The sequence below is a fragment of the Tursiops truncatus genome, chromosome 7, assembly GCF_011762595.2.
Source record: "Tursiops truncatus isolate mTurTru1 chromosome 7, mTurTru1.mat.Y, whole genome shotgun sequence".
NCBI lineage: Eukaryota > Metazoa > Chordata > Mammalia > Artiodactyla > Delphinidae > Tursiops > Tursiops truncatus.
The window spans coordinates 65,767,892-65,793,296 of NC_047040.1; the positions used below are offsets into that span (position 1 = coordinate 65,767,892).

At 38.2% G+C, this 25,405-nt stretch overlaps 1 protein-coding gene across 2 annotated transcripts in view; it reads left to right on the plus strand.

Annotated features, from left to right (window-relative positions):
* Positions 1-12,237: 12,237 nt before the first annotated feature.
* TTC21B (tetratricopeptide repeat domain 21B) overlaps positions 12,238-25,405 on the plus strand; it is an 85,413-nt gene continuing 72,245 nt past the window's right edge. Inside the window, exons 1-5 of one of the 2 annotated variants that reach the window (XM_019923154.3) lie at positions 12,238-12,381; positions 17,102-17,231; positions 17,320-17,430; positions 20,344-20,510; positions 22,882-23,004. In XM_019923154.3, the coding sequence (XP_019778713.2) occupies positions 12,361-12,381; positions 17,102-17,231; positions 17,320-17,430; positions 20,344-20,510; positions 22,882-23,004 (552 nt within the window). In that variant the 5' untranslated portion in view covers positions 12,238-12,360. The remainder of the gene's footprint in view (positions 12,382-17,101; positions 17,232-17,319; positions 17,431-20,343; positions 20,511-22,881; positions 23,005-25,405) is intronic. The other variant, XM_033860061.2, reaches the window with a different exon arrangement.

The window sequence follows — 25,405 nt, forward strand, 5'->3', positions numbered from 1 at the left end:
TGAAAGTTTGAAAAGTTTCTTAGCCCCTCTTTGCCTCAATTTTGTCATCTGTAAAATGGTAATAATAATTTGTATGAGGATTAAATGAGTTAATACAAGTAGAGCTTTCAGGTCAACAGTTCCAAGCCTATGGTAATTACTATATAAGTATTTGCCCTGATGATGATGAAGACCAAAGACACACATGAAAATCAGAAACAGGATGGCATGTTCAGAGCATTCACAATAGTTCAATATGGCTACAGTGAACAATGGGTATTGATACTGACGGAGGGGCAAGCAGGGGCCAGATAATAAAGGGCCCTAAGTGCATGTTGGCGCTTTGGCTATAACATATGACATAACAACATAATGGTGACGAAGAACCATTAAGACATTTGTAAAAGAAGTAAAGGTAGAAGTGAAGATGCTAGAGTAGATTCTGACTTTAAGGAAAAGGAAACAGAAAGCAGGGTCATAACTTGAGAAGTTACTGGAAGAATACAGGCAAGCAATGATGAGACATAAGCCTTGACTACTTCCTCATCTATCTTTCTACCTCTGAAATCAAACCCATCCTTCAGGATTCAGTGACATTTTTCTTATGTCTTATTACTGGAAGAGAATTTTCTCTCCTGTGAACTTCTGTGGGACTTTGATGTATATGTTCACACCCAGACCGTTTTGAGAGTGAAGGAGGAGACTATTAATAATTATAATAAAGCAATAGGCGTACATGAGGACTCTCCTAGGCAAAGCAGGACATAGGGTCACCACTGTGCTCCATTTGTATGGCACTTAGCCATGAAGCAGTGGTTTAAAATACAGTTTTCTTCCTCTCATCACCCTCCTCCTCCAATTTTTGCCACAAGAACACACACACCAGAAAGTGTATGATTGGCAGAAACTGGCCTTAAATACTTCATCCTCTGTAATACTTTGTACAGAGAAGGTGTTTTCTAGGTATTTAGTAAAAGGTCAGATTAGTTAATTTTTAGCATTGCTCTAAATACTTCTATTTTTAAAAGAGTCATTTATCCCTCTAAGATATTTTGCCCTTTGCTTATATACTCTAACAGAGGGCTATCATTATATGCAAGATATATAAAAGAATAAAACATCAGAAAAGTTACAAAAGAAAATTGACCTTGGCATATTAAAGTAATATTGGATATATGTAATAAATATTTAAATGGACATATATTACATCCATAAGAGCAAACATACTACCTCTCTGTTACCTATAAAGAGACATAGATATAAGTGTGAGTATATGTATAATTATGTACATACATAAATATTTCCAAGGTATAAGGTCCATAAATAGATTTTTGACTCTTTAGAACTTAAAGATTATATAATACTTACCTCGTTCTTTGCTGTGATGGAACTACTGAGCTTGCCATTTAAAATTTATTCCTCTAAAAGGAATTAGGGATGCTGGACCTTGTTTTCTCTTCAATATCACTTGGCCTGATTCTCATCTGCATTATTAATGTCCATCGTTCATCAAGGTTGGTAAAGAAACGTTTTGTTCAGCAGTATTTCTTGCAGTCACAGAAAACACACATTTCTAAAGGCAAACAGATTGTGCCTTTGGTCAACCTTAGTCATAAGTGCAGCCATTCTCCCTACCTCAGGAAAAATGTCTATTGAGTTATGCTGACAGATATTGTCAGTAGGTGCAACACTAGAGCAAAATATAGTAACTATAAGATTGTGATCTTATAAATATGCAAGGAGGTGGATAATAGGATTTATGGAGAATGGTTAAAGTATGTAGACATATTTCTTTCAGAGACAAGGATAGGAGGAAGGACTTCATTCAAATGCAGCAGAGGTTTCCAATTTGTAATATGTTATGATTTGCCAAAATAAAACTCATCAGGCAGTTAACTGCATGAAATTTAGTCTGAAACTAGCCAGGTACGTCTTAGAATTTTATGAGAATTTTATGATACCATTCCTCTTTCCCCACCCCAAAATCTTGGCATTTCCATGGCATTCTCTCTGGACTATGCCTTAAATGTCCAACTCAATCCAAAGATAACTTCAATGTGGTGAGCTCCAAGTCTCTGGGCTTATTAGATAACCTCTCTTACCTTCCAATCTTAGAGCATTAAAAACAAAACAACAGCAATCACAAAAACTCATCTAATTCTAAAAGCCTACAAGAGCAATGGTTATAAATACAGTTCCAAGTCTCATCTCAAATTAAATCAGAATCACCATAAAAGGGCCTAAAATGTCTAATGAGTTGTATTGTTAGAATGAGGTAGAAGAAAGCTATAGCAAGCTCCCTAGGAGGGTCTTATAATCAGCAAGTCTGGGAAAGCCTGGCTTGGTGGTTGGTAGCCTGGTAAGGGTCAAGGCCTTCAGGAACTAATCATTAGTTGATTATAATAATTAATAAAATACTCAAAAGTCAGAATGGGCACATCACCAAGTATCATCCCTGAGTTACAGAGTTTGATTCAGTATGATACTGTTATGTAACCAAAGACTTCCCAGCAATATGGGCTGAATAAAGAGAATAAAACAGCTTATCCTTCAGCCTACATGATTTAGATATACTAAAAGAAAATGAGTTCTAACATCAGGGACTTAATTAGCTCATATAGACCTTTGTAAAAATTAGGGAAAAGTCCCCTTTTCTCCTCTGGGGAAAACAGCTCTGTGCTGGGACAAAGGATACAGTAAATGGATTTCAATTGGCACTTTCGTGCAGAACAACCTGAACAACTGGTTGTCATTATTGATCTAAACTACCAACACCAAGAGAGATCACAGAGGAAAAGATTAACTTCTAGGCCAAAAACCATTCTAATAGTTCAAGGCTGTGGAATGCTTTTATCCACCCCAATGGCATATTATGATTCACATGAGGATTAAGAAGTTATGATAGGGAATGGGACAAGTACCCATAGGTCTTTGCAAACTTCATTGAAGTTTGCTGTTGCTTTTTGGTTAGACTGTAAAAATATTACCTATTATTTAAGGAGAAAAAAATTAACATAGTACAGAAAGGTATAAAATACTATTATCCCACTCTCCTCTCAGAACAATTTCCTGAATAACTGTCCAGGCCTTGTTTCTTTTGTTTCTGTTTTTTAAAATTTATTGTTTATTTATTTATTTATGGCTGCGTTGGGTCTTCACTGCTGCGCGAGAGCTTTCTCTAGTTGCGGAGAGCAGGGACTACTCTCCCTTGTGGTGTGCAGGCTTCTCTTGTTGCGGAGTACAGGCTCTAGGTGTGCGGGCTTCAGTAGTTGTGGCACGCAGGCTCAGTAGTTGTGGCTTGCCGGCTCTAGAGCGCAGGCTCAGTAGTTGTGGCACACGGGCTTAGTTGCTCTGCGTCATGTGGGATCTTTCCAGACCAGGGCTTGAACCCTTGTCCCTTGAATTGGCAGGCGGATTCTTAACTACTGCACCACCAGGGAAGTCCCCAGGCATTGTTTTATACATATGCAAACATATTGTTTGTTATTATAAATAATGAAATGTTTTTACATCATTCTACACTTGACCTTACAATTAATATAGCTTAGATATATTTCCATTTGGCACATATAAATCTACTTCATTCTTTGAAAATAATGTGTAGCATTCCATTCTATAGATTTATTAAACATTTATTGATGGACACTTAGATTTTCCTAGTTTTGCTCTATAGCTAGCAAGGCTGTAATGAATATCTTTCTTCCAGTATTTTTGTGAAACCTATGAATATTTCTGTTGGATAAATTCTTGAACCTGGATTTTCTAGGTCTAAAGTATTTACATTTTCCATGTTTATTTTAGACAGCTGGATTAAGTGTAGGTGCTTCTCCTTGCAGCAGGGGCCATCATACGATCCTCTTTAATTTTTCATCTCCCAACATATCTTCTAGGCCAAATAATTCTACAACCATAACAACTGTAAGGGGAGGAACCACGACCATCTTACATGGTATAGAACAGTGCCTGCATTGCACTTTTTAAAAAGTTGAATAAATGAATAGAATAACCTACCAACTTGAAGAGAGATTGCAAACTGCACTGAAAACATCCTTCACAATATCTTGAAATTTAGGACCAACCACATAAAGCCAATAATGCTTTTTTTTTTTTTTTTTTTTTGCAGTGAACGCAACACAATCAGCATGTACAGCAATGTCATATTTCAAATGGTGGGAGCTGCATGACATCATATTAGTATTCAAAAACAATGACTACTTGAGAATGAAAATGAGGAGGTATAGCAAATACTATCAGCACATCTGATGCTGTTCAACTGTGACGTATCCTATGAATGAGAAATGAAGAATGTAATTTAAACTATCTTTGAACAATTATACTTAAAAGAAACTATCTCATTCAGCAATAAAGTTTTTATTTTAAAATACTGAAGGAGACTGGAACATTTATTTCTAAGATAGGAATTATCTACCTTTTTCATTACAATAGCAAAACATGGTTATCATAATAAAGTCAAGACTACCAAATTTACACAGTAGAAAATAAGAAGCCCAAAGACAACTGTTGCTAAAACTTGATTTATATTTTCTCATGAGTTATTACTACATGTAACATTAGAGCAAAAACATTTACTTAACCTTTCAAACTTCCTAAGCTGCTGTTTCTTAATTGATCTTCCAGAAGACCAGAAATACTATTGTTATAAAAACTATAATACCTGAAGCTCATCATTTAACTTTCCTGAACACTGGATTCTTATTGACATAATGAAGTGTTTGGAAGACATGAATTTTCAAGGTCCATTCTAGTATCAAAACACTATTTTTCTGAGAATAAAACCAATTTCTGGTGGCATAAAACAATAAACTATCATAATTAACATGGTGAATCTAGTAAACCTCACATTAGTTTTCTAGGCTTTTAAGACAATATACAGAGGATTTCTCATAAGAAGGGATAGCTGCTGTCTACACATTGATTTTGGTATAACAACTGTCTGGGGGGAAGAGATGTCCACATTACAGAAGGTCACCTGGTTCTTAGGAATCTGTGGAAGATGATTTTCTTTCTGCTCTGTGAGGCTGTATTTCATCAGGCAGCCCACGTCCCAGCCTGTAACGCAACTCTAAAATAAAACCTAACTCTGAATTACCCTGACAAATCTAGTCTCCTTGGTATTACCTGAACTACAATTTGGAAATGAATTGCTGAATTTTAGGTCCTTTTATAGCCAGGTACAGTTTTCGAGAGCATCTCCTAAATCAATAGTTTAGGGATCAAGCTCTGCCTAGACCTAAGCTGTGTCTCAGAAGCCATTTAGTTTTTTGGTCTTAAACTTCATTGCTGATCCCCTTCCGCCATATATATATAGAAGGATGAACGTCAACTAGATAGGAACTATGACTTTCTGAAGTGCTGTTACTATTGACACCTTAAAATCACATATAACCTTTTTCTATGCTAGACTAAGGCCAACTATTAGTACAGCATGCAGATTTTTCTCTGTGTCCATTATAATATCCTAATGATGAAGGAAGGTTGGTCAATAAACAGTTTTAATATCATATTTTAAAATTGTTATTAAAGCAGTGGTTTTCAAAGCATGGTCCCCAGACCAACAGCATCAGTGTCACTTGGGAATGTGTTGGAAATTCATATTTTTGCCTCCCCGTCCTTATTGAACTCGAACCTCTGCAGGTGGCAGCCTAGGCATCTGTGCTTTAACAAGTCCCCCGGGTGATTCTGACATGTGCTCAAGTTCAAGAACCACTGCTCCAAAGCATTCCTTGTCTTATGCATAGGGCAACAATGTTCCCCAGTGGCCAAAAACATATACACTATTTTTTAAAAATTATATATACATATTGTGTGTATATATGTATATATATATATACTATATGTAATATGTATACTATATTTTTTCACAATTTTTGCTCTTTTTTAAGTGGGCTTGGAACTCAATCCCAAAATTCACATATGCAACAAATTTCTACCTCTTCTTCTTTTAAATCTCATAAAATCCAAAGCTGAGCACTAGTCTCACTGGATTGCCAGGAAATTAAATCTCACTCAGTATTACAACCTTCTCTCCCAGGACTCAACCAGAACCCAAGAGGCTTATGTGGTGTTCAGAAAATAGGAAGTCCATCATAGCCTCTGATGGCATCCTTATTTTCCAAACTACTGTGGATCCCTGAGGCCAGTATTCCAGATTCAGCTCTGCTGGGCACACCATGCAACCATTTTCCTGAAGTTTTGCCTCCTTCTGGGTGCACTGTCACAGATTAGGGGGTGGAGCCCTAGAAATCACAGGACCCTATTGCACTTGGTCCCCGTCCCAGTTTCTGAAAAGGGCTCCTCCCTCTCTTGCCTCAGAGGCACTTCTCTGGCTCCTTCTACCCGCCAAGAAACCAACTCATTTCTTTAGTAAACTTAGTCCTTTACAAAAGACCCCAAAGCGTAAACTGCTTTAAAATAGAATTTCCTGAAATGATGCAAATGTCCTCTATCTGTCCTGTCCAATCCAGGAACCACTAGCCACAGTGGCTCCTGAGCATTTGAAATGTGGCTAGTGCAACTGATGTATCTAATTTTTAATTTTAATTAACCTTAATGTAAACAGCCTCATGAGGCTAGCGCCACCTTTCTAAAGGCTTTTGCTTCCACCCTGCGGCAAAAGTACTAATGGCCTAGCCATCCTCATGAATCTGGCCAATGGAAAATATGGAGAGCAATACGATACAGCATCTCAAGAAAGTTCTCTGGTGGTGAGTAGAGGGGTGTTCGTTGCGTTGTTCAAATTTGCTGCATGTTTGAAAATTCTCAAAATAAAAATTTGTGGAAAAAAATATCCTGCTGTAAAAGCCCATTTGTAAAGCCCAGTTACAAATGGATTATGCGCAGGGATCGTGAGGGATGAGCTCCAGCTGTTTTTAATTCAGCCGATTCAGACAAGTGGTAGGACTGATGAGGAGGGCCCAGTGCCTGAGTAATCAGGAGATGGATGTGAAGACAGAGAAAACCTGGGTACTTTCACGTGAGAACAACAAGAAAGTCTCAGCCGAAGCAGAATCTCCAGGCTCTCCTCCGAAAGGGAGGCTTCTCTTCCCAAGGGAGACGGAGGCTGTGCCTTCGGGGTGGAGGGGCCGTCAGTGAGTCAGTGTGGGGTGGTGCTCTGGTGAGCTTCTGGCCTAATTTGTTACAGATAAAGTAGTCAGGCTGGGCTTCCCTGGTGGCGCAGTGGTTGAGAGTACACCTGCCGATGCAGGGGACACTGGTTCGTGCCCCGGTCCAGGAAGATCCCACATGCCGCGGAGCGGCTGGGCCCGTGAGCCATGGCCGCTGAGCCTGCGCGTCCGGAGCCTGTGCTCCGCAACGGAAGAGACCACAGCAGTGAGAGGCCCGCGTACCGCAAAAAAAAAAAGAAGTCAGGCTGGCGGAGTGGGAGGTATTTAGGGCAAGCAAGTCGGAACCAGAAGCTAGGAAGAGGCAACCTGGTGGAGTAGAGGCATCTACACAGCGGCTGTTAACACACAGATGCTGAAACGGATGCAGGGAGGGGAGAGACGAAGGGAAAAAGGAGAGAAAGGAAGATGAGTGAGAAGAATTGCATTTGAGGTACCCAAAGAAGATCCTGCCATAGAGCATAACATCCAGCGGCAACCGAGCCTGCCGGGCAGGCGCGAAGTCGCTGTTGGCTCCTTTCTTTTTACAGACTGAGCACTTGACATTAGCATGTATTGACTCCAAGGAACGTTGTGACTGCTTGGAAGCACTGCCATAAACAAAGTTTCCAGAATCAGACACCTAGAAAGCTAAGGCCTGATTCTTCTCCACCTTAAGATAAAAATTAGAACAGAGCTCTGGTTATCTCACATCCAGAAATAACAGTGTCTAGGAAGATGTGCAGTGTGAATTTGATGTCAGGGAAGATTTTTCAGATGTGAGCTTGGACCTAAGTGAGTAAAATCTAAAGCAATGTGCTGTCTACCTCAATGTCACACCAGGCAGAGGGGGAGTGATCACTATTTGTTCTTACTCTATCGACCAGAAAAAGATTCTTTAAAGGAGTAGAAGGAAAGACAGATGGCATCTTGACAAGATATTCAGTATATCACAGTTGTAAACATTTAAATAATTCATTGTTTCTATTTCAAAATACCAGACTCTTTTTGAAATCTATTTTTCTGTGTTTTCTGTCTCCTACTTTTGCATAGATGAAATGTCAAGATATAGTCAAGAACATCAAGAAAAAAATAACTCCTGGTAAGTCTCTGTCATGGTGTTTAAGTAGAAACATTTGTTACATCTGCTAGTTCAGGTAAGCAAGAAGCAAATTTCCTGTTATCAGAAGTTCTTAGCCATCAGATACCTGAGCTGCTCAGGTATTTTTAAAGAAAAACGAAGTATCATTCAGTGGTCTAAAAGAAGTTAATTGTAGGAATTGAGTGGAAGGATTCCCTGGACTGCAACAAGTTAATGTGAGTTTCACTTCATTATTGATATATTAATCCTTAAAACTGGGCAAAGGCCACACAGTTTAGTCTGTTTATTGCACTTACTAAAACAGCTATTAAAGCTGTCACTACTTGTCATTTATTCATTTCCTTTTGTGAATATCTCTTCAATGTCTGTCTCCTTTTACTAGACTTTAAATTCTGGGAGGAGAAGACAAGAATTTTATTCTCTGCCATCAGCACTCATTAAACGTTTGGTGAATAAATGAATGATTAAGTAACACATGGTTAGAACTCTGATCACTTCCTCAACTTTCTCCATAGTATCATTTAGCAAAACAAAATGTGAAAGGTAAGTGACTGACCATTATCATCGTCTCCCTAATTTACTTAAATGAATAAAATTGGAGAATTTTAAAGGGATGAGTTATGACAACCATCTTATTTTTTGCATCAGCAGACACCATGCTTCATGCACAATTCAAAAGAATGGTACGTTTGTGCTGTGTTATTTGGAGAAGAAAAGAGCACTAGATAGCATACGGAAGGCTGGATGATAATGTCAGGGAGGTAAGATGTCTTGCCCCATAGTCAGCTCATTTAGGTAAGAAGCTTTCCTATAACTGTGGTATGAACTTTTACGAGGTGGTTTTCAATTTTTGAAATATTTTCACATAGTCTCATTTAGTCTATACACTAACAAAACAAATATTACAATCCTAGTCCCAACTGCCCACTGTAAATGTATAAACTAAAGCAGAGAAAAGTTAACAACTTTGCCCAAAGTTGCAAAGTTATTAAGGGATAGAGCCTTAACTTAGATTCAGCAATTTTGACTTCAGTTAACTTCTAACTTTTCCATGGTATCACCTGTGAGACTAAACTCTGTGCCAATTTATTTGGATTTCATACATATTTACTCTCATTTACTGCTTCAACTTTATAGTAAAATAGCCTTAAGAAGAAAAGACAAACACCTCATCTCTTTATTATTCATAACTGCTTTGAAGGCTAGATTGGGAGTAGAAAACTGTGAGACCTTGGGTAGATTATTTCATATCTTTGGGCTTCATTTGTAAAATAAAGAGATTGGACAATCGTTTCTAAAGTTCTTTCCAGCTCCCAAATTTAATGAGGTCATAGATTTATCTCTGTTTTATTTTCTGTGTACTTACTTTTACTTTTGTGTTCACCAGAACCACCTATTTTTCTTAAGGGTTTCCTTTAACTTCTCGAATAAATGATAAAATAATATATATACAAGTGAATCGGTGTAAGAATTGGGGGGAAGAAAGCCAAACAGAGGCACAATTGAAGGGCTTCAATAGTCCTATAAGATTTACTAAATGCTGATGGAATCAATACTGTGCTCTGTGTTCAGAGTAGTTGGGAGTACAAATAATTATAGGTTAAAGTTATTCAATGCCTACCATATATCTAACACTGCTGTGTTCAGTAAATGAACACAGTGACTCATTTAATCTTCTTAACAGCTTTCTGAGGTATTAGTCCCACTTTACAGCTGAAGCACAGAGATGTTAAGTAGTTTTTCTAAGTAAACAACTTGGAAATGGTGGTGTCAGGATTTGACTGCAGATGGCCTAGCTCCAGGGACCAAGCTGTTACCCACCTCACTATATTGGGTGGCTTTAATGTACTCCTCATTTAGTAGAAAAGATTAAACAAACAAAAAATACACCATAGCTATAATGCAAAAAATATAAAGGTGTGTTAAGTCTTACAGAGCACTATGTGTTTCATGGAAATTAATGGTTATGTCTGTTATGTGTTAGGAACTTTTCGTATGTGGTTAGGTGTTTAATTTCTTTAGTAAATGGAAAATTAAGCTCAGGAAATTACTTGCCCGAGTCACAAAGATAATAGCGTGCCAGGAGTTCCATCTCACGTCTGAGAGACCATATTCTTCCTACTGCACCAGGCAATCTCACACATCCAATCGGTTATGGCCATCCCTAAAGGCTTCATACACAATGAGATTTGAGATGAACCCTGAAAACAAGAGTAGGTTTCTTTTTTCAGATGGAGAAAGAGCTCAGAGCAATGTAAGGGAAGGCACCCAGAAGAAGGAATGGTTGTCCCATTTGCCTGGAATATAAGGTTCTATGAATGGAGAAGTAGGAGATAAGGCTTCAAAGACGATGAAAGGTCTTAGATGGCAGACTGAAACGTTAGTAGGTAAAAGTGAGCCAGTAGAAATGCTTGAGCTAAAGAACACCTCAGTTTTTCAGGGAAGACAGAGTTTTTCCTGGCCTGAGATCCAAAAGAAACTACTCACGTGAGGCCTTATGCAGGGAACAAGTTTACCAGGAGTGTCAAAGCAAATTCCCAAAGTAGTTTTAATCCAACAAACACTCATGGAGTGCCAGGCATGGGGTTTTGTGCTAAATACTTTAACCTTAGAACAAAATTCAACGAAGGAAATTTTATAAAGGGCTAAATTAATAAGGCCCAAGTGTACAGTCTTCCAGTAGTCTGACAGCCCAAGTTTAGACTTTAAAGATCTCAGAAAGGTAGCTTGATCATCTCTTCCTTTAACTATGATGCTCAGAAACTTTCTTCTGGATGAACTCTTCACTTGAAACCCAAAGCATACAGGTTAAGATTATATACTCAGATGAGCATCTTAGTTTCTGATATTCTCTGCTGCATACCAAGTGCAGATTAATCCACAGGCTTTGAAAATCAGACCAACAGGTATTACCAGCTGTCCATTATCACAAACATTTAGCTTGACTATGAATGATGGAAACAAACAAAAGCAATCTCATGAAAATAATATGTGCCTCTCTGGGTCGAATGCACTTTTAACGGAAACCAGAGAGAAATATTGCCTAGCACTGAAGTCTGTAGTCATACTCACCCTTTCCCTCAAGATTGTCATTACCTAACCTACTGGCATGGAGAAAAGGTTAATGTTCGTTGACTGCTTAACAAACTTAAAATCTGATTAAGGCAACTATGAATCACATCAACTAAAGTAAGATACTTAGAACTAGGATTGAAATTTGGGATCCATGTAAAAGATTCCACAAAGATTACTTAAACCTCAAATCTTATTTTAAAAATATCTTTAAGCAGAAATAGGAAATCTCTTTGTTCATTCTATTTCAATTCAATTCACTAAATAACTGAAGAAATCTACGAGCAACTAACAGTTGCCTGATCCGTGCAAACATAAACGTTTGCGTAGGGATTAATTTTATTCTCAGTTTAAAATCAGCAGTGTTATTATTTTTTTTAACTGAAAAAATAGGTTTACTTCATTGGTTCCTCCCATTATCAGGGCTGGTAAAAAGAAAAAAAAGACTAATTTAACGTGCTTTCTAACAAAACACACGGGATTGCAGCACTGCCTGCAAAGATGGGCGCAAGAAGCTCATCCCTTTCTGTTAAGAACTTGTGATTTTTCTGCTCCACCTTGTGGCCGTAATGCAACCACTACATGTGAAAGTTCAAGGCTTTTCTCTGAGCTGGTCAGGCCTTCTAAATAGCCGCATTGCGGGAAGCCGCCTCTACACAAACGTGTAGAAAATGGTGTCTTGCTTTGTAGCCGGAGATGGGAAACAAACTTGCCCTTTTCCTACGTCCTCCCCCATTTCCTTCATTCTTTAATTTCTAATCCTCAGGCCCGCCCACCCACGGTGCCCCTAGGGTCTTTTCGCTGTTTGACCTCTGCCTCACCCAGCATCCGGTTGGTCGCTCCCCCTCCCCCACCCGCCGCCCTCCCTCGGGGTCCCCGCCCGTGCCTCGACCCCCGCAATCCCTGCCGCGAGGGCCCGCCCCCTCCGCCGGCAGCCAATGGCGGCGCGGCCCCGCCCCGTCCCGCCCCTCCCGCCGCGGCCCAAGCTGGTGTGGGCCTGGGCTGCGAGACCCTGAGACCCTTTGCTCTTCTGCTGGGGTTCGGCAGGCGCGCGCTCGGGAGGCACGCGGCTCGGCCTCGGAAGCCATGGACTCGCAGGGGCTGAAGGTGAGCGGGCAGGAGCTGGCCGTGTGTTGCCGTGGGGGGGGCCGGGGTGGCAAGGGGCCGGGGGGCGTGGGGAGCTCGCGGGCCGACCTGGCTAGGCCGTTGTTACCCTGCGGTACCTGCCGCCCCGGCTGGCTAGGTGCCCCCGCCTGGGGTGCGGGCCTGTAACCTACATCACCTGCTCTCCCTCCGCGGGCCCTGCTTTGGAATCTTGAGGTCTGGGCAGCCTTCCCCGCGCGCTGCTTTCCGAATTGCTGTTAGTGTGCTTTTCCCACCCTGTTGGTCGTGTTTACTTTTACTTTTGTACCCTGTTTGCTTGGAAGGTTTGGTCAACATAGGACACCTAGTGCGTCTCCCGGGTGCAATTTTTAAGGACTTACAGCAAACTAGTGCCAGCTGCCCCCGTGAGACGGTAAAAGGAGCACGGAAAGATGATACGAAATCAGTTAAAGACATAGGCTTGAAAATGGAGGAGTATTTTAGGGTGATGGTCTTCTCTGTTTATCACTGATGCATACGTTCAGCAAATATTTAATGACGGTCCACGTAAGAAATGATATGAAAACAAAGACATGAGACTTGAAAGTAAAAGAAGTTACTTTTTAGGATGATTATCTTCTCCATTCATTTGTTCACTGATTCCCTTGTTCAACACACATTGATGGAGGGCTCACTGTCCACTGGAGCTGGAGATAGTGATGAACAGAACGGAACAGTCCCCGCCTTCACAGGGACTGTGAATTTATAATCTAATGTTGGCGAAAACCTTAATTAAATTAATTCAACAGATGTTTACTGAGTGCCTCCCATGTGTCTGGCACTATTCTAAGCGTGAAGATGATAAGCCCTGCAGTAATAAAGCTAAGAAGAACCCTCCCAAATCTTTCTACATTTGAGGAGGGGGAGTCAGTCGGTAAACAGGTAAATGCAATGCGTACCATGTTAGCTGGTGATGAGTGGTTGGAGGACAATTTGGCGGTGATGGGGGTGCTGGAGTGTCTTTTGCTTTTTTGCCTGAAGTTTTACATGATCTTCCTGTGAAGCCTTCCCTCATCCCCTTAAGTATTTTCATCCCCTTAAATTTATCCTTTGTACTGCCACCCAAATGAACTTTTTAATAAAAACGCTTTCGTGCTAAAAACTGTGATTTAACTCCTCATCTCTTAGAGGATCAACTCAATAGGAGACCCTTCTTGACCCTAGCTTTCTTCTAACCTTGTTATCCAATAATCCCTGTTCTACTTAACGTTCTAGAACAGAAGCCTTAAGTAGAACAGCAAACTTTAAAGGGCCAGGTGGTACATATTCAAGCTTTATGGGCCATAGGGTCTCTGTGGCATCGAATCTGCCATCGTATCATGAAAGCAGCTGTAGACAATACTTAAGCATGGCTTTGTTCCAATAAAACTTTACTTACGGACACTGAAATTTGAATATTTTGAATATAGCTCGCTGTGCTATACAGTAGGAACTTGTTTATCCATTATCTATATAATAGTTTGCATCTGTTAACCCCAATTTCCCAATCCCTCCCTCCCCCACCCCCCTCCCCCTTGGCAACCATCAGTCTCTTCTCTGTGTCTTAGTTTGTTTTTGTGTCATAGATAAGTTCATTTGTGTCATATTTTAGATTCCACGTATAAGTGATATCCTACGGTATTTCTCTTTCTTACTTCACTTAGTATGATAATTTCTAGTTGCATCCATGTTGATGCAAATGGCATTATTTCATTCGTTTTTATGGCCGAATAGTATTCCAGTGTGTGTGTGTGTGTGTGTGTACACACACACACCACACATCTTCTTTATCCATTCACCTGTCAGTAGACATTTAGGTTGTTTACATGTCTTGGCTATTGTAAATAGTGCTGCTGTGAACATTGGGATGCATGTATCTTTTTAAATTTTCTCCGGATATATGCCCAGGAGTGGGATTGCGGGATCATACGGCAACTCTATTTTTAGTTTTTTGAGGAACCTCCATATGGTTTTCCATAATGGCTGCACCAATTTTATTCCCACCGACAGTGTAGGAGGGTTCCCTTTTCTCCACACCCTCTCCAGCATTTGTTATTTGTAGATTTTTTAACGATGGCCATTCTGACCGGTGTGAGGTGATACCTCATTGTAGTTTTGATTTGCATTGCTCTAAAAATTAACGATGTTGAGCATCTTTTCATGTGCATGTTGGCCATCTGTATGTCTACTTTCGAAAAGTGTCTATTTAGGTCTTCTGCCCTTTTTTTTTTTTTTTTTTTTTTTTTGTGATACACGGGCCTCTCACTGCTGTGGCCTCTCCCGCCGTGGAGCACAGGCTCCGGACACGCAGGCCCAGTGGCCATGGCTCACGGGCCCAGCCGCTCCATGGCATGTGGGATTCTCCCGGATCGGGGCACGAACCTGCGTCCCCTGCATCGGCAGGCGGACTCTCAACCACTGCACCACCAGGGAAGCCCCTTCTGCCCATTTTTTGATTGGGTTGTTGGGCTTTTTTTTTTCTTTTCCTGAGTTGTTTGAGCTGTTTGTATATTTTGAAAATTAAGCCCTTGTCAGTTACATCATTTGCAGATATTTTCTCTCACTCCATAGGTTTTTTCATTTTGTTTGTGGTTTCCTTTGCTGTACATAAGCTTTTAAGTTTGATTAGGTCCCATTTGTTTATTTTTGCTTTTAATTCTATTACCTTGGGAAACTGACGTAATAAAACATTGGTACATTTCTGTAAGAGAATGTTTTGCCTTATGCTCTCTTCTAGGAGTTTTATGGTGTCATGTCTTAATATTTAAGTCTTTAAGCCATTTTGAGTTTATTTTTGTGTATGGTGTGAGGATGTGTTCTAACTTCATTGATTTACATGCGGCTGTCCAGCTTTCCCAGCATCACTTGCTGAAGAGACTGTCTTTTCTCTATTGTATATTCTTATCTCCTTTGTGGAAGATTAATTGACCGTAGGTACGTGGGTTCAAATAGTTTTTAGATTCTAGTCTCAGTTGAAAATTTTAAGCTTTTCTGGGACAGGAATCATATCTTATTCATCTTCATGTTCACCGTACCTAGCCCAGTGCTTGGCACTCGTAGCAGTCAGTAAATGTTTGTTGGATTCAACAACCTAACCTGAACCAAGGCAGTGGAAATAGGTGCAGGGAGTGGGAAGCAGACTAGAACAACAGAAGAACCTACTGACTGGTTAGACTTATGGGGACTGTGCAAACAGGAAGAGAGGATTCCTGACCTGATGTCTGGCTTGGGTTTTGGGGAAATTGAAATAGGAATCGGGAGCTGCGATGAGAAGTCTTGGCTGGACACGTGTTTTTTTTCTTTTTATATCATCAACATTTGGGGTTTGGAGGAACTTTTTTTTTTTTTTGGAATAGGAGTTTTACAGTATGGTATCTCAATTAATCCTTACAATGACCTATAAATGACTACCAGCATTTTACAAATGAGCAAAACTGAGCGGCTGTAAGATGGACAGGAAATTTGAAAACAGGTCTTAAAATCCATGTCCTTTTTATGATACCATGCCACTGCCTTTTAGGAGAGTTATAGGTGCTTAGTGATACTAAACGCTGGACAGAAGTCAAGTAAGATCATATTAAAAGTGTCCTTAGTTGTGGCAAACTAAGAAGTCATTTGCAACCCTAGGGAAAGGGCTCTGGAGGAAAACTGCACTTTCCTGAGGTGTGCTGCGGGGGTCTTGGAATTGGTGTCCAGATCACACTTTGAAGAAACAGTGGCTGAGAAGGGACTGGAGAACAGTAACCACAGGAGGGAAGCAGAGTAAAAGTCGGAGGATGTTTGCCAGACTGTTCTAGAGAAGCACATGGACTGTAGCCCTCCAGAAACAATGGACTGTAAAAAAAAAAAAAAAAAAAGCTGTTCAGACACTCATTTTAATCCTGTCAATCAGTGCTTCATCTATATTTCTTGCTCCTGCTGAACCAGCTGAAGAGTCAGACTAGGGAGGTATGGGATGGCCCGAATTGGTTTGTGGGAGTGAATCAGGTATATCACGGTGATGGTGAATATGGCTTCCCTCTTTGATTAGGTTAGCAACTAAGCCTTAGACGTGATCCTGAGAAAAATGGTGAAAAGCGGAGATCCAATTAACCAGAACTTTGTATCTCCTGATACTAGTTTTCTGCTTCATGTATAAATAATATAATTTTGAAAAAAGCCTAATGATAGTGATTTCCATTAAAAAATAGATCCTTTGTTTTACTGACAGTTATTTGTTGTGGAACTCAGAAAACAAGATAACCTTTGACAGTCAATTGCTGAGTTTAATTGGTCATTACTTTGTGATGCTATAAAAACAAAATAGAAGGGTTTTTGTTTTTAAAATAGATCTGGTCTGGCAGTGGGAGCCTCTTGTCTTTTTTTTTTTTTAATTCCTGCTTTTTGTCTGCTTTCCCATTTTTTAAAACCTTAAGAAAATGTGAGGAAAGGAAAGAGGTGAAAATACCCTGACTTCAGTATTGTTAAGAAATAGTTTAGGAAAAAAAGATTGAAATTATTAGACAACATTGAGTTATTTCAATAATTTTGTGTTCACTGTGTTCTACATTCCTTAAGTGCTAGCCTTTAACAGTATTTAAGGAAGTTGGAAGAAAAAAATACGTTATCGAAGTCTTAGATTACTCAAGATCTTAGGTTAATATCTGCTTAGAGTATTTCAGAACATCAGAATCTCTTTTAACATTTAGTCTTTATTTCCTCTTAGGCTTTGATTAATTACTATTGTCAAGAGAGATATTTCCATCATGTGTTACTTGCTGCCAGTGAGGGAACTAAGAGGTATGGCAGTGATCCCATCTTCAGGTTTTATTATGCCTATGGTACATTAATGGAAGGTATGTGCTAATTATTAAACATTTCCATAAGTTTTAAATTCTTGTTTTGCACAAAGAACAATTTTCACTTCGTAATTTTGATTTTCAGGTAAAACTCAAGAAGCTCTTCGAGAATTTGAGGCTATTAAAAATAAACAAGATGTATCACTTTGTTCTCTAATTGCACTGATATACACTCATAAAATGAGTCCCAATCCAGGTATAGTATTTAAGTACAATGCTTAGACAGTTTTTTCTACTCAATTCATTTTGATTTTTCTCAGTTACCTTAACATTCAGTCTAATCATACTGTATTATGTATTACCTGTAGACACTATTTGTCATAGTTGTTTTATCTTCCTGACAAGACTAAGTTTATCAAGCATGAGAAATATGGGTCTTCTGCTTTCATATTGCTTTCATATGATACTATTGCTTTCATATGATACATATTGCTTTCATATGATACAAATAGATACTATTTGTCATAGTTGTTTTATCTTCCTGACAAGACTAAGTTTATCAAGCAAGAGAAGTATGGGTCTTCTGTTGCTTTCATATTCCTTATATCCTATGGCAGAAGTTTCATTAGTATGTAGGGATTGTTTGAATTAATGTAAAGGTGAATAAATATTAGCAATGGTTAAACCAAGAAAGGACAGCTCAAAACAGGTATATACATAAATTACTCTGTAGCAGCCAACTTTACAACTTGTTTTGTGCATATACAGCTACATGCAGTTTCTCTCTTCTACTATATCTTGAGCTTCTCAAAAGCCTTTACATCCCCCAGGGGGGCTAGCTCTTTGGAAGACATTCAGTAAATTTTTATCCAGTAGTAGGTTGGGAAATATGATTAAGTTAAAGAAGGAACTTTATACATAAACCAGCAATTAAAATTGTGTGAACTGTCTTAATACATGGCATATCTTAATGGCTGAGGCAGAACAGTATTGGAATTCTAGGTAATAAAAAAGAAATTGTATTGTATTCATCCATATATATCCAGTAACAGCTAATAGCATTGTAAAAATAGATCTTATTTCAAATAATTAAACAATTACCAAATGTCATAAAGTTTTTTAAATATTAAGAAAGTTTTTTCTTGAGCAAAGTATCACTTACATCCTTCACCCACATATACTTGTACAAATAAATAAAAAGTTACTTAAAACACTAATATGTTTAGTTCATAAACAAATCTACGACTAAATGCTTTCTGAAACTTTTAAGAAAGTGCGCGGAAATGGCATGTACTGTTTATCCATAGGAGTAGGCTGGGAAGACTGTGGAAATGGGGACTTGATCTTCTCAGACAGGAGAACTCGATGGGCAAATATGTGGAAGTGGTTCAGGATTAGGTTCATCTCTGGATCCCCTTCCTTTATGTTCCAGCAGGGGTGTGTGTAGCTGGAGCAGAGAATTGGTGTAGGAGAGCTGTAGTCAGTAAGCCTTAAAAAAAAAAAAAAAAAAAAAAAAAAAGAGAGAGAGAAATTAACAAACTGTTTTCTTCCTAGAATCAAGTTTTTATTTAATTGGTTACTCCCAAGAGTACTGGTTCTGTTAGAGAATGTGATTTCCGGGATTGTTTAGAGACACCTGAGTAGTCAGTCACTTGACTTTCCTCCATAATAATGCTGAGTGCGCTTGAGTTCAGGAGAGGCCCAGATGTCTGTCTGTCTCGCCTAGGAAGAGCCTACATTGTTCTCGTACATTCTTCCTGAATGCTAATGTAAGCCCTGTTTATTAAAGGGCTGTGATGCATTAAGAACTTGAGCTGATATCTGGAAAGAACTAGTTTTATGCAGACTATCACAGCTAGCTGATGCCCCACTAGGGGACTTGACGGAAATCTGGGCAGGAAGGTACAATGCCTGCTCCTGCCTCATAAGTTCTGTTTCTGTATCATGCCTATTTAGTGAGAACTTCTGAAGGTGTTGCAGTGGGTGTGCTGTAGGCAGGGCAGAAGGGGTCCCTTGCCAAGCAATCTCTAGCCCTCCAGAGTACAATTTTGTTTCCTAAACTCGTAAAGTTGTACCTTGGTAATTCCACATTTAAATTTAAATTTGTATCCTTAGAGTTAAAAGGAGGAGTCACGTACCTTTTCTTGGTAGCCATTACCAGAAAGGTAGTCTGTTAGAATCTCAGTCCTCAACTTTGACATTTCTTCTTTCTATTGGCTAGCTGATCCACATTTTGATTCGACCTGGGATTTGGATCTAACTGACATTTGTGTCCCAAGCATTTACATAACAGATTAAAATAGAAGTGATTAGAGTTCTAGGTGTAGACCATCTTTTTAAGGGAGCAGTCAGTATTAACTATATAAGTAGTAATTATACTACCTTTCATTAACCTGTGACAGCAGCCTGGCTTGGACATATATTGTAGAATTGGATTAGGAAGTAGGGTAATTTGACTCCTAGTTCTGAATTTGCCCCTAATAATTGTCTCATTTTAGAATCATTGCCAACTTTTTCATCTTAGTATTTAAAAAAATATTTGCATATATAGCCTTTATGTCTTGAGAATGACATGAACTATAGAACTGTAGTGTGGTCACAGTGGTCATTAGCCACAGGTGGCTGTAGAGCACATGAAATGTGTCTCGTTTGAGGACATGAGTTTTAAATTTTAATTCTAATTAATTTACTTCAAAATTTAAAACTGATGCTTGATTCAGTTAGAAAAATTATGTTTAGAACAAGTATATGATTCTGCTTTTTCCAAAATAAATTTTATGAAATCTCACTATAAAGATTTGCTGAAGAAAATTTCGCATCTTAATTGAGATGTGCTTTGTGTAAAGTGCATACCAGATTTTAAAGATTTAGTAAGACGGAAAAAAAGAAAAGTATCTTCTTAATAATTTTCAAATCAATTATGTGTTGAAATGATAATTTAGATATATTGGGTTAAATAAAATATATTATTAAAGTGAATTTTACTTGTTTCTACTTCCTTGATGTGGCTACTAGGAAATTTTAAATTACATATGTGGCTTGCATTTTATTTGTATTAGTGCTGCTGTAGAGAGAAGAACTGTATTCTCTGCTGTTAGTTATCTGACCTATTATAAACTCTAAATCTAGAATTTAATTTTCACTTAATGTCTTTTTTTCCTTCTCCCAGATAGAGAAGCTATTCAGGAATCAGATGCCAGAGTGAAGGAGCAGCGTAAAGGAGCTGGACCAAAAGCTTTGTACCATGCAGGCTTATTTTTGTGGCACATTGGTCGTCACGATAAGGCGAGAGAATATGTTGACCGAATGATCAAAATGTCAAATGGTAGTAAAGAGGTAGCTGGTTTTCTTATTTTGAAATACTAACATTAAAGGAAGCTTATGTTATTTATATAAAAGCTTTGTTATTGCCCACTCTATTCTCATTTTATAAATAACAGCCTTATTTTAATATTTTATTATTTTATAAAATTGGTTCTCTAAGCTTGTTTTTTTTTAATGTTATTTATTAACTCTTGACAAGAGCCCTCCCTGGTTCCTTCCCTCCCTTCCCTCCTTTTCTTTCTCCTTCCTTCCCTCCCACTCTCCTTATTGAACCGCTCTAGGTACAAGGCACCATTATTTGCACTGTTAATAATAGAAAGATAAAAAATACATAAACTTTACTTTCATGAATGGATCATCTAGCAGTGTTATAGAGCACACACCCAATTAACATTGTGAGAAAATTGACAAATGGAATGAGAGAAGTGTGATTAAAATGTGCAGGAAAATAATAGTTAACATTTATTGATCATTTACTTTGTGCTAGGCACTATTTTATGTACTCAAGGAGAGATCACATCGATAACTGTTAGGCGAATGAAGAAGAATTTCTTGAAGGAAGTAGCATTTGAGCTAAAACCTGAAAGATGGATAGAGTTTCCACAGGCAAAGATTATGGAAAAGGGAAGTAGGTACTCCCAAGGTGGGAGATAATAGACAGAAAGGAGAAGAACAAGGAGACATGTAGGTCTGGGTACAGTGAGAACCTTACACCTGATGGGAATACAGGGTACAGAGAAGAAGAGGGTGGAAGAAAAGGTTGGAAAAGTGGGTTGGGACAAATTGAAGGATCTTGATGGCTAGGTACAAATACTTGTATCTAATTTGATATGCACTGAGGGTCATTGAAGAGTTTTAATCATGTCAGTGATGTTATTAAAGTGCAAATTCAGAAGGTGAATTTAGCAAAGGTTTATAGGATGAACTGACCTGGGAAGAAACCAGAATGCAGGCCCCCAAAGATAGTACTTTCTGGCAGAAGGCTTTAAGGGCCTACGCTAAAATACTATTCAGTTTATCAAATTCAGGTAAGAATTTGAGAATTATCAAATACCCACAGGACTTTTCAACTTATTATAAATATTGGGGGGAAAGATATTGAGGTGTCAGATATCAAGGATGTCTCTGAGGTTTTAAGCCTGGACAATTCAGAGACCAGTTAATGTGACTAGAAAATACTTTGGGATGAGAAGGTAATCTTGGAGGGAGGTGATGTGTTTGGTTTTAGACATTCTATATTTCAGGCTCTGACAGAACAGTGAGATGGAGACAGTAGATGAGCTTCTAGAAAAAGAAGAGAAAAAATTAGAAAAGGTATTGGACTAGAAATAGAGGTTGGGAATCATCCACACAGTTGAAATGATTCAAGAAAGTACAGTGATCTAATGAGTAGAAATAAAATTGTTTAGGTATTCTTTTTTTTTTTTTTTGCGGTACGCGGGCCTCTCACTGTTGTGGCCTCTCCCGTTGCGGAGCACAGGCTCCGGACGCGCAGGCTCAGCGGCCATGGCTCACGGGCCCAGCCGCTCCGTGGCATGTGGGATCTTCCCGGACCGGGGCATGAACCCACATCCCCCGCATCGGCAGGCAGACTCCCAACCACTGCGCCACCAGGGAAGCCCTGTTTAGGTATTCTTACCTGTCTTTTCAGGTGAAATATAGGGAAGTAAATATGATCTTAGTTAAAGATTTATAAGGTTTGTTAATTAACCTAGAAATTTTTTGACAGATGAGCAGATTTCGTAATTTTTTATTTGGCATTAAAAAGAAAAATAATCAACGTGTATTCATCTTCTTTCTAATCCTATAAACCTTACTGTCCGTTGGCTCACTAACATTTCTGAAGGTAAACATTCATGGTTTCTTCATTTTTTAATTTCTGAGGCCATTTTATCCTTTCATTTGAAGCTCACTGGACTAGTCAAAAAGATTGAGATAGTTGCCAAATTATCTTAATTTTTAATAAATGTGAAGCAAAGCACTTCTTTTTTCCCATCTTAGTTCATTTGGTCTATTTCCCCAAAAAGAGGTAACAAATTCTTATTTATGTATTGAATTACATGTTTAGTAGTTATTAGTAATTTTTTAGCAAAGCCCCATGTAAGAATATTGGTTATTTAGTACTAAGGGAATATTTTACAAGCTTCTTAATATTAACCACAGTAGTAATCTTAAAGGCTGAAATTCATAATAGTTCCAAGACTGTAGGCTAGCAAGGGTTTAAAAGTGATTTTATTGCAGTCTTATTTTTCATAACATTATTTGATAGACTGATTTTTGTTACTAATTACAAATAAGAATGATGCTTAGCTTAACTTCTTCATGAACATTTATTTCTTTCATTTCCAAAAAAATTAAAATATTAGAATTATTCATTTTACAGGGACAGGTTTTGAGAGCATGGCTTGATATTACAAGAGGAAAAGAACCTTACACTAAAAAAGCACTAAGGTATTTTGAAGAGGGATTACAAGATGGAAATGATATTTTTGCTCTGCTGGGTAAGGTGAGTTGGTGTCAGATTAATAAAATGATGTTTTAAAATTTATTTGTAATATATATGAAACCCAACAAAACCAAGTAGCTCAGAAAGATAGGTTTTATGTTACTTTTATCAACTCTCAACTGCAGGAGGGACTTGCATTTGTATGGGACGATGAACGGAAGCTAGAGAAAAGTACTCCCTGCCAAATTCCTGAATCCTGGATCCGTTTTAATTGTTTTTATTGTTGCTGTTGGCAGTTGTGGTGGTTCCTATATTATTTACTCACCAAACATCTATGATGTATCTAATATGTGTGAGGCATCACTCTACATACTAGGGTTACCCTAAGCAAAATAAAACCTCTTGCTTTTATGGAGCTTATGTTCTACTGGTGGAGACAGACAACAAAAGTAAGTGAATTGTATGGTATATTAGAAGGTGGTAAGTATAATGGAAAAATAAAGCAAGGAAAGAAGGAGAAGTACAACTGGGGTATGAACTTGCAGTTTTAAATGGTCAGAGAAAGTGACATTTGAGCAAAGACATGTAGGAGGTGAGGGTTAAAGCCCTGTGGGCACCTGGGGAGAGCATGCATTACAAAGAGGGGAGTAGAGAGTTCGTATACATTAAGCATGTTGAAGGCATTGCTAGGAGGCCTGAAGACTAAAGCAGAATGAGTGAAGGGGAGAAAAGTGAAGGCTAGAGGGAGAGAAGGTGAGTGTCAGGGCAGGTGGGCGTGGCGGGGGGGAATGAGGAGAGACTGGCTGATTCTGTAAAGCCTTTGGCTTTTGCTTTGAACCAGATAGATGGGCAGCCAATGAAAAGAGAAATAACATGATCTAACTTAGATTGAGAGGGGTGACCAAGTGGCAGTGTCATTAGAAATCATTGGTGGGTAGAAATGTTTAATTTGGACTTTTTCTTCAATTCCATGGATGCCATCTGAATGCCTTAAATTAAAAAAAGATCATTTTTTATTTCAGCAAAAAGAATTAAATTTATATTAGGAAAACAGTCTATTAAATTAGCAGTAATCTGGTGTGGGGGGATAAAAAGGAAAGAGAGGATTATTGGTGTCTTGGCTATTGCCAGTGTCCCCATATTGCTCTTGTCAATTACCCTGGCTAGTGAGCTTGTTCAGATGTTTGCCACCAGTACAACTAGTATTCGTGCTGCTTGGAGTCAGGTTTTGCCTAATGGCACTGCTAGAGGTTATGGGAATTTAGCAAATTTTTAAAGAAGTTTTTCTTGATTATTTCTGCTCCCCTCTATGCCTTAAAGAAAAGCTAGTAGGTAATCTAAGGTAGGGCTATTTCAAGTGTCAATATAAGCAGCTTAGGAAGGATTTACCTTTTTCCTCTAATACTTTAGACTGGTTTAAATTCTTTTTCTGATATAACCCATTCCAATTATGTATTTATTTTTCAGTTCATTCAGCAAGAGGCTTGCATTAGTTGAATTCCAACTAGGAATGATATGAACCAATTATATAGCAAATTTAGTTTCATTTAATATAGTATGTTGCATTTATATGGGAGGTGATGGTCTAAGGAAGTATTAGATGTGGTCTATTTGCATGATTTTGTTATTTTATGTTACTAGCTATTTAGGCAGATTGCAAAGGCATATATATTTTTAAAAATTATCTGCATTCATCTTTTTTGCTATTGTCCACTATTGAGAAATTTAAATAATAATTTATTTTGACATAGTGGCATCTTTGGATGGTTCTCATACTTTCCTTTAATTATATGGGAACATAATCTCAAACTGATTTCGGGAATATATTGCAGTTTCACTGTACATCTGTTGAGGCTGGATGTTCATTTTGAACTGAGATATTCTAGGACTAAATTTATTCCTAAAGGATATTCAGAAACACATTTTTAAAAATCTGACATATGATAAATATGCCTCATCATCTGTTCTTAAAGCACGTACTATATTTATAGATTTATATTTTCTGACTATGAAAGTAATACATGTACATTGTAGAAAAATTTTAGAATACAGTAATATCTGAATTAAAAATAAATATCACCATTGGAGATAACCAGCTAAACTATTATATTGTAAATGACATCTCTTCGTGTCAGTAAATATCGATCTACAAATTAACATAATGAGTTTTAATGGCCACCTAAAATTTTATTAAGTAAATATGCTATCATTTAATCCTAGGTGGCCATTTCCGGTTATTTTAATTTTTTCTATTATAAATAGTTCTGCCATAAATATGCTTCTTTTTGGTCTTACCCATTTATGTCCTTAAGATAATTCATAGGAGTGAAAATATTGAGGTAGTTTTGTACTTTATTTTGCTGATTCTTTAAAATCTTATCTTCTTTAGGCTGAAAGTAATTTTTAAAAAAAGATACAATATCAAAAAAAAAAGATACAATATCTATTAGTTTTAAATGCT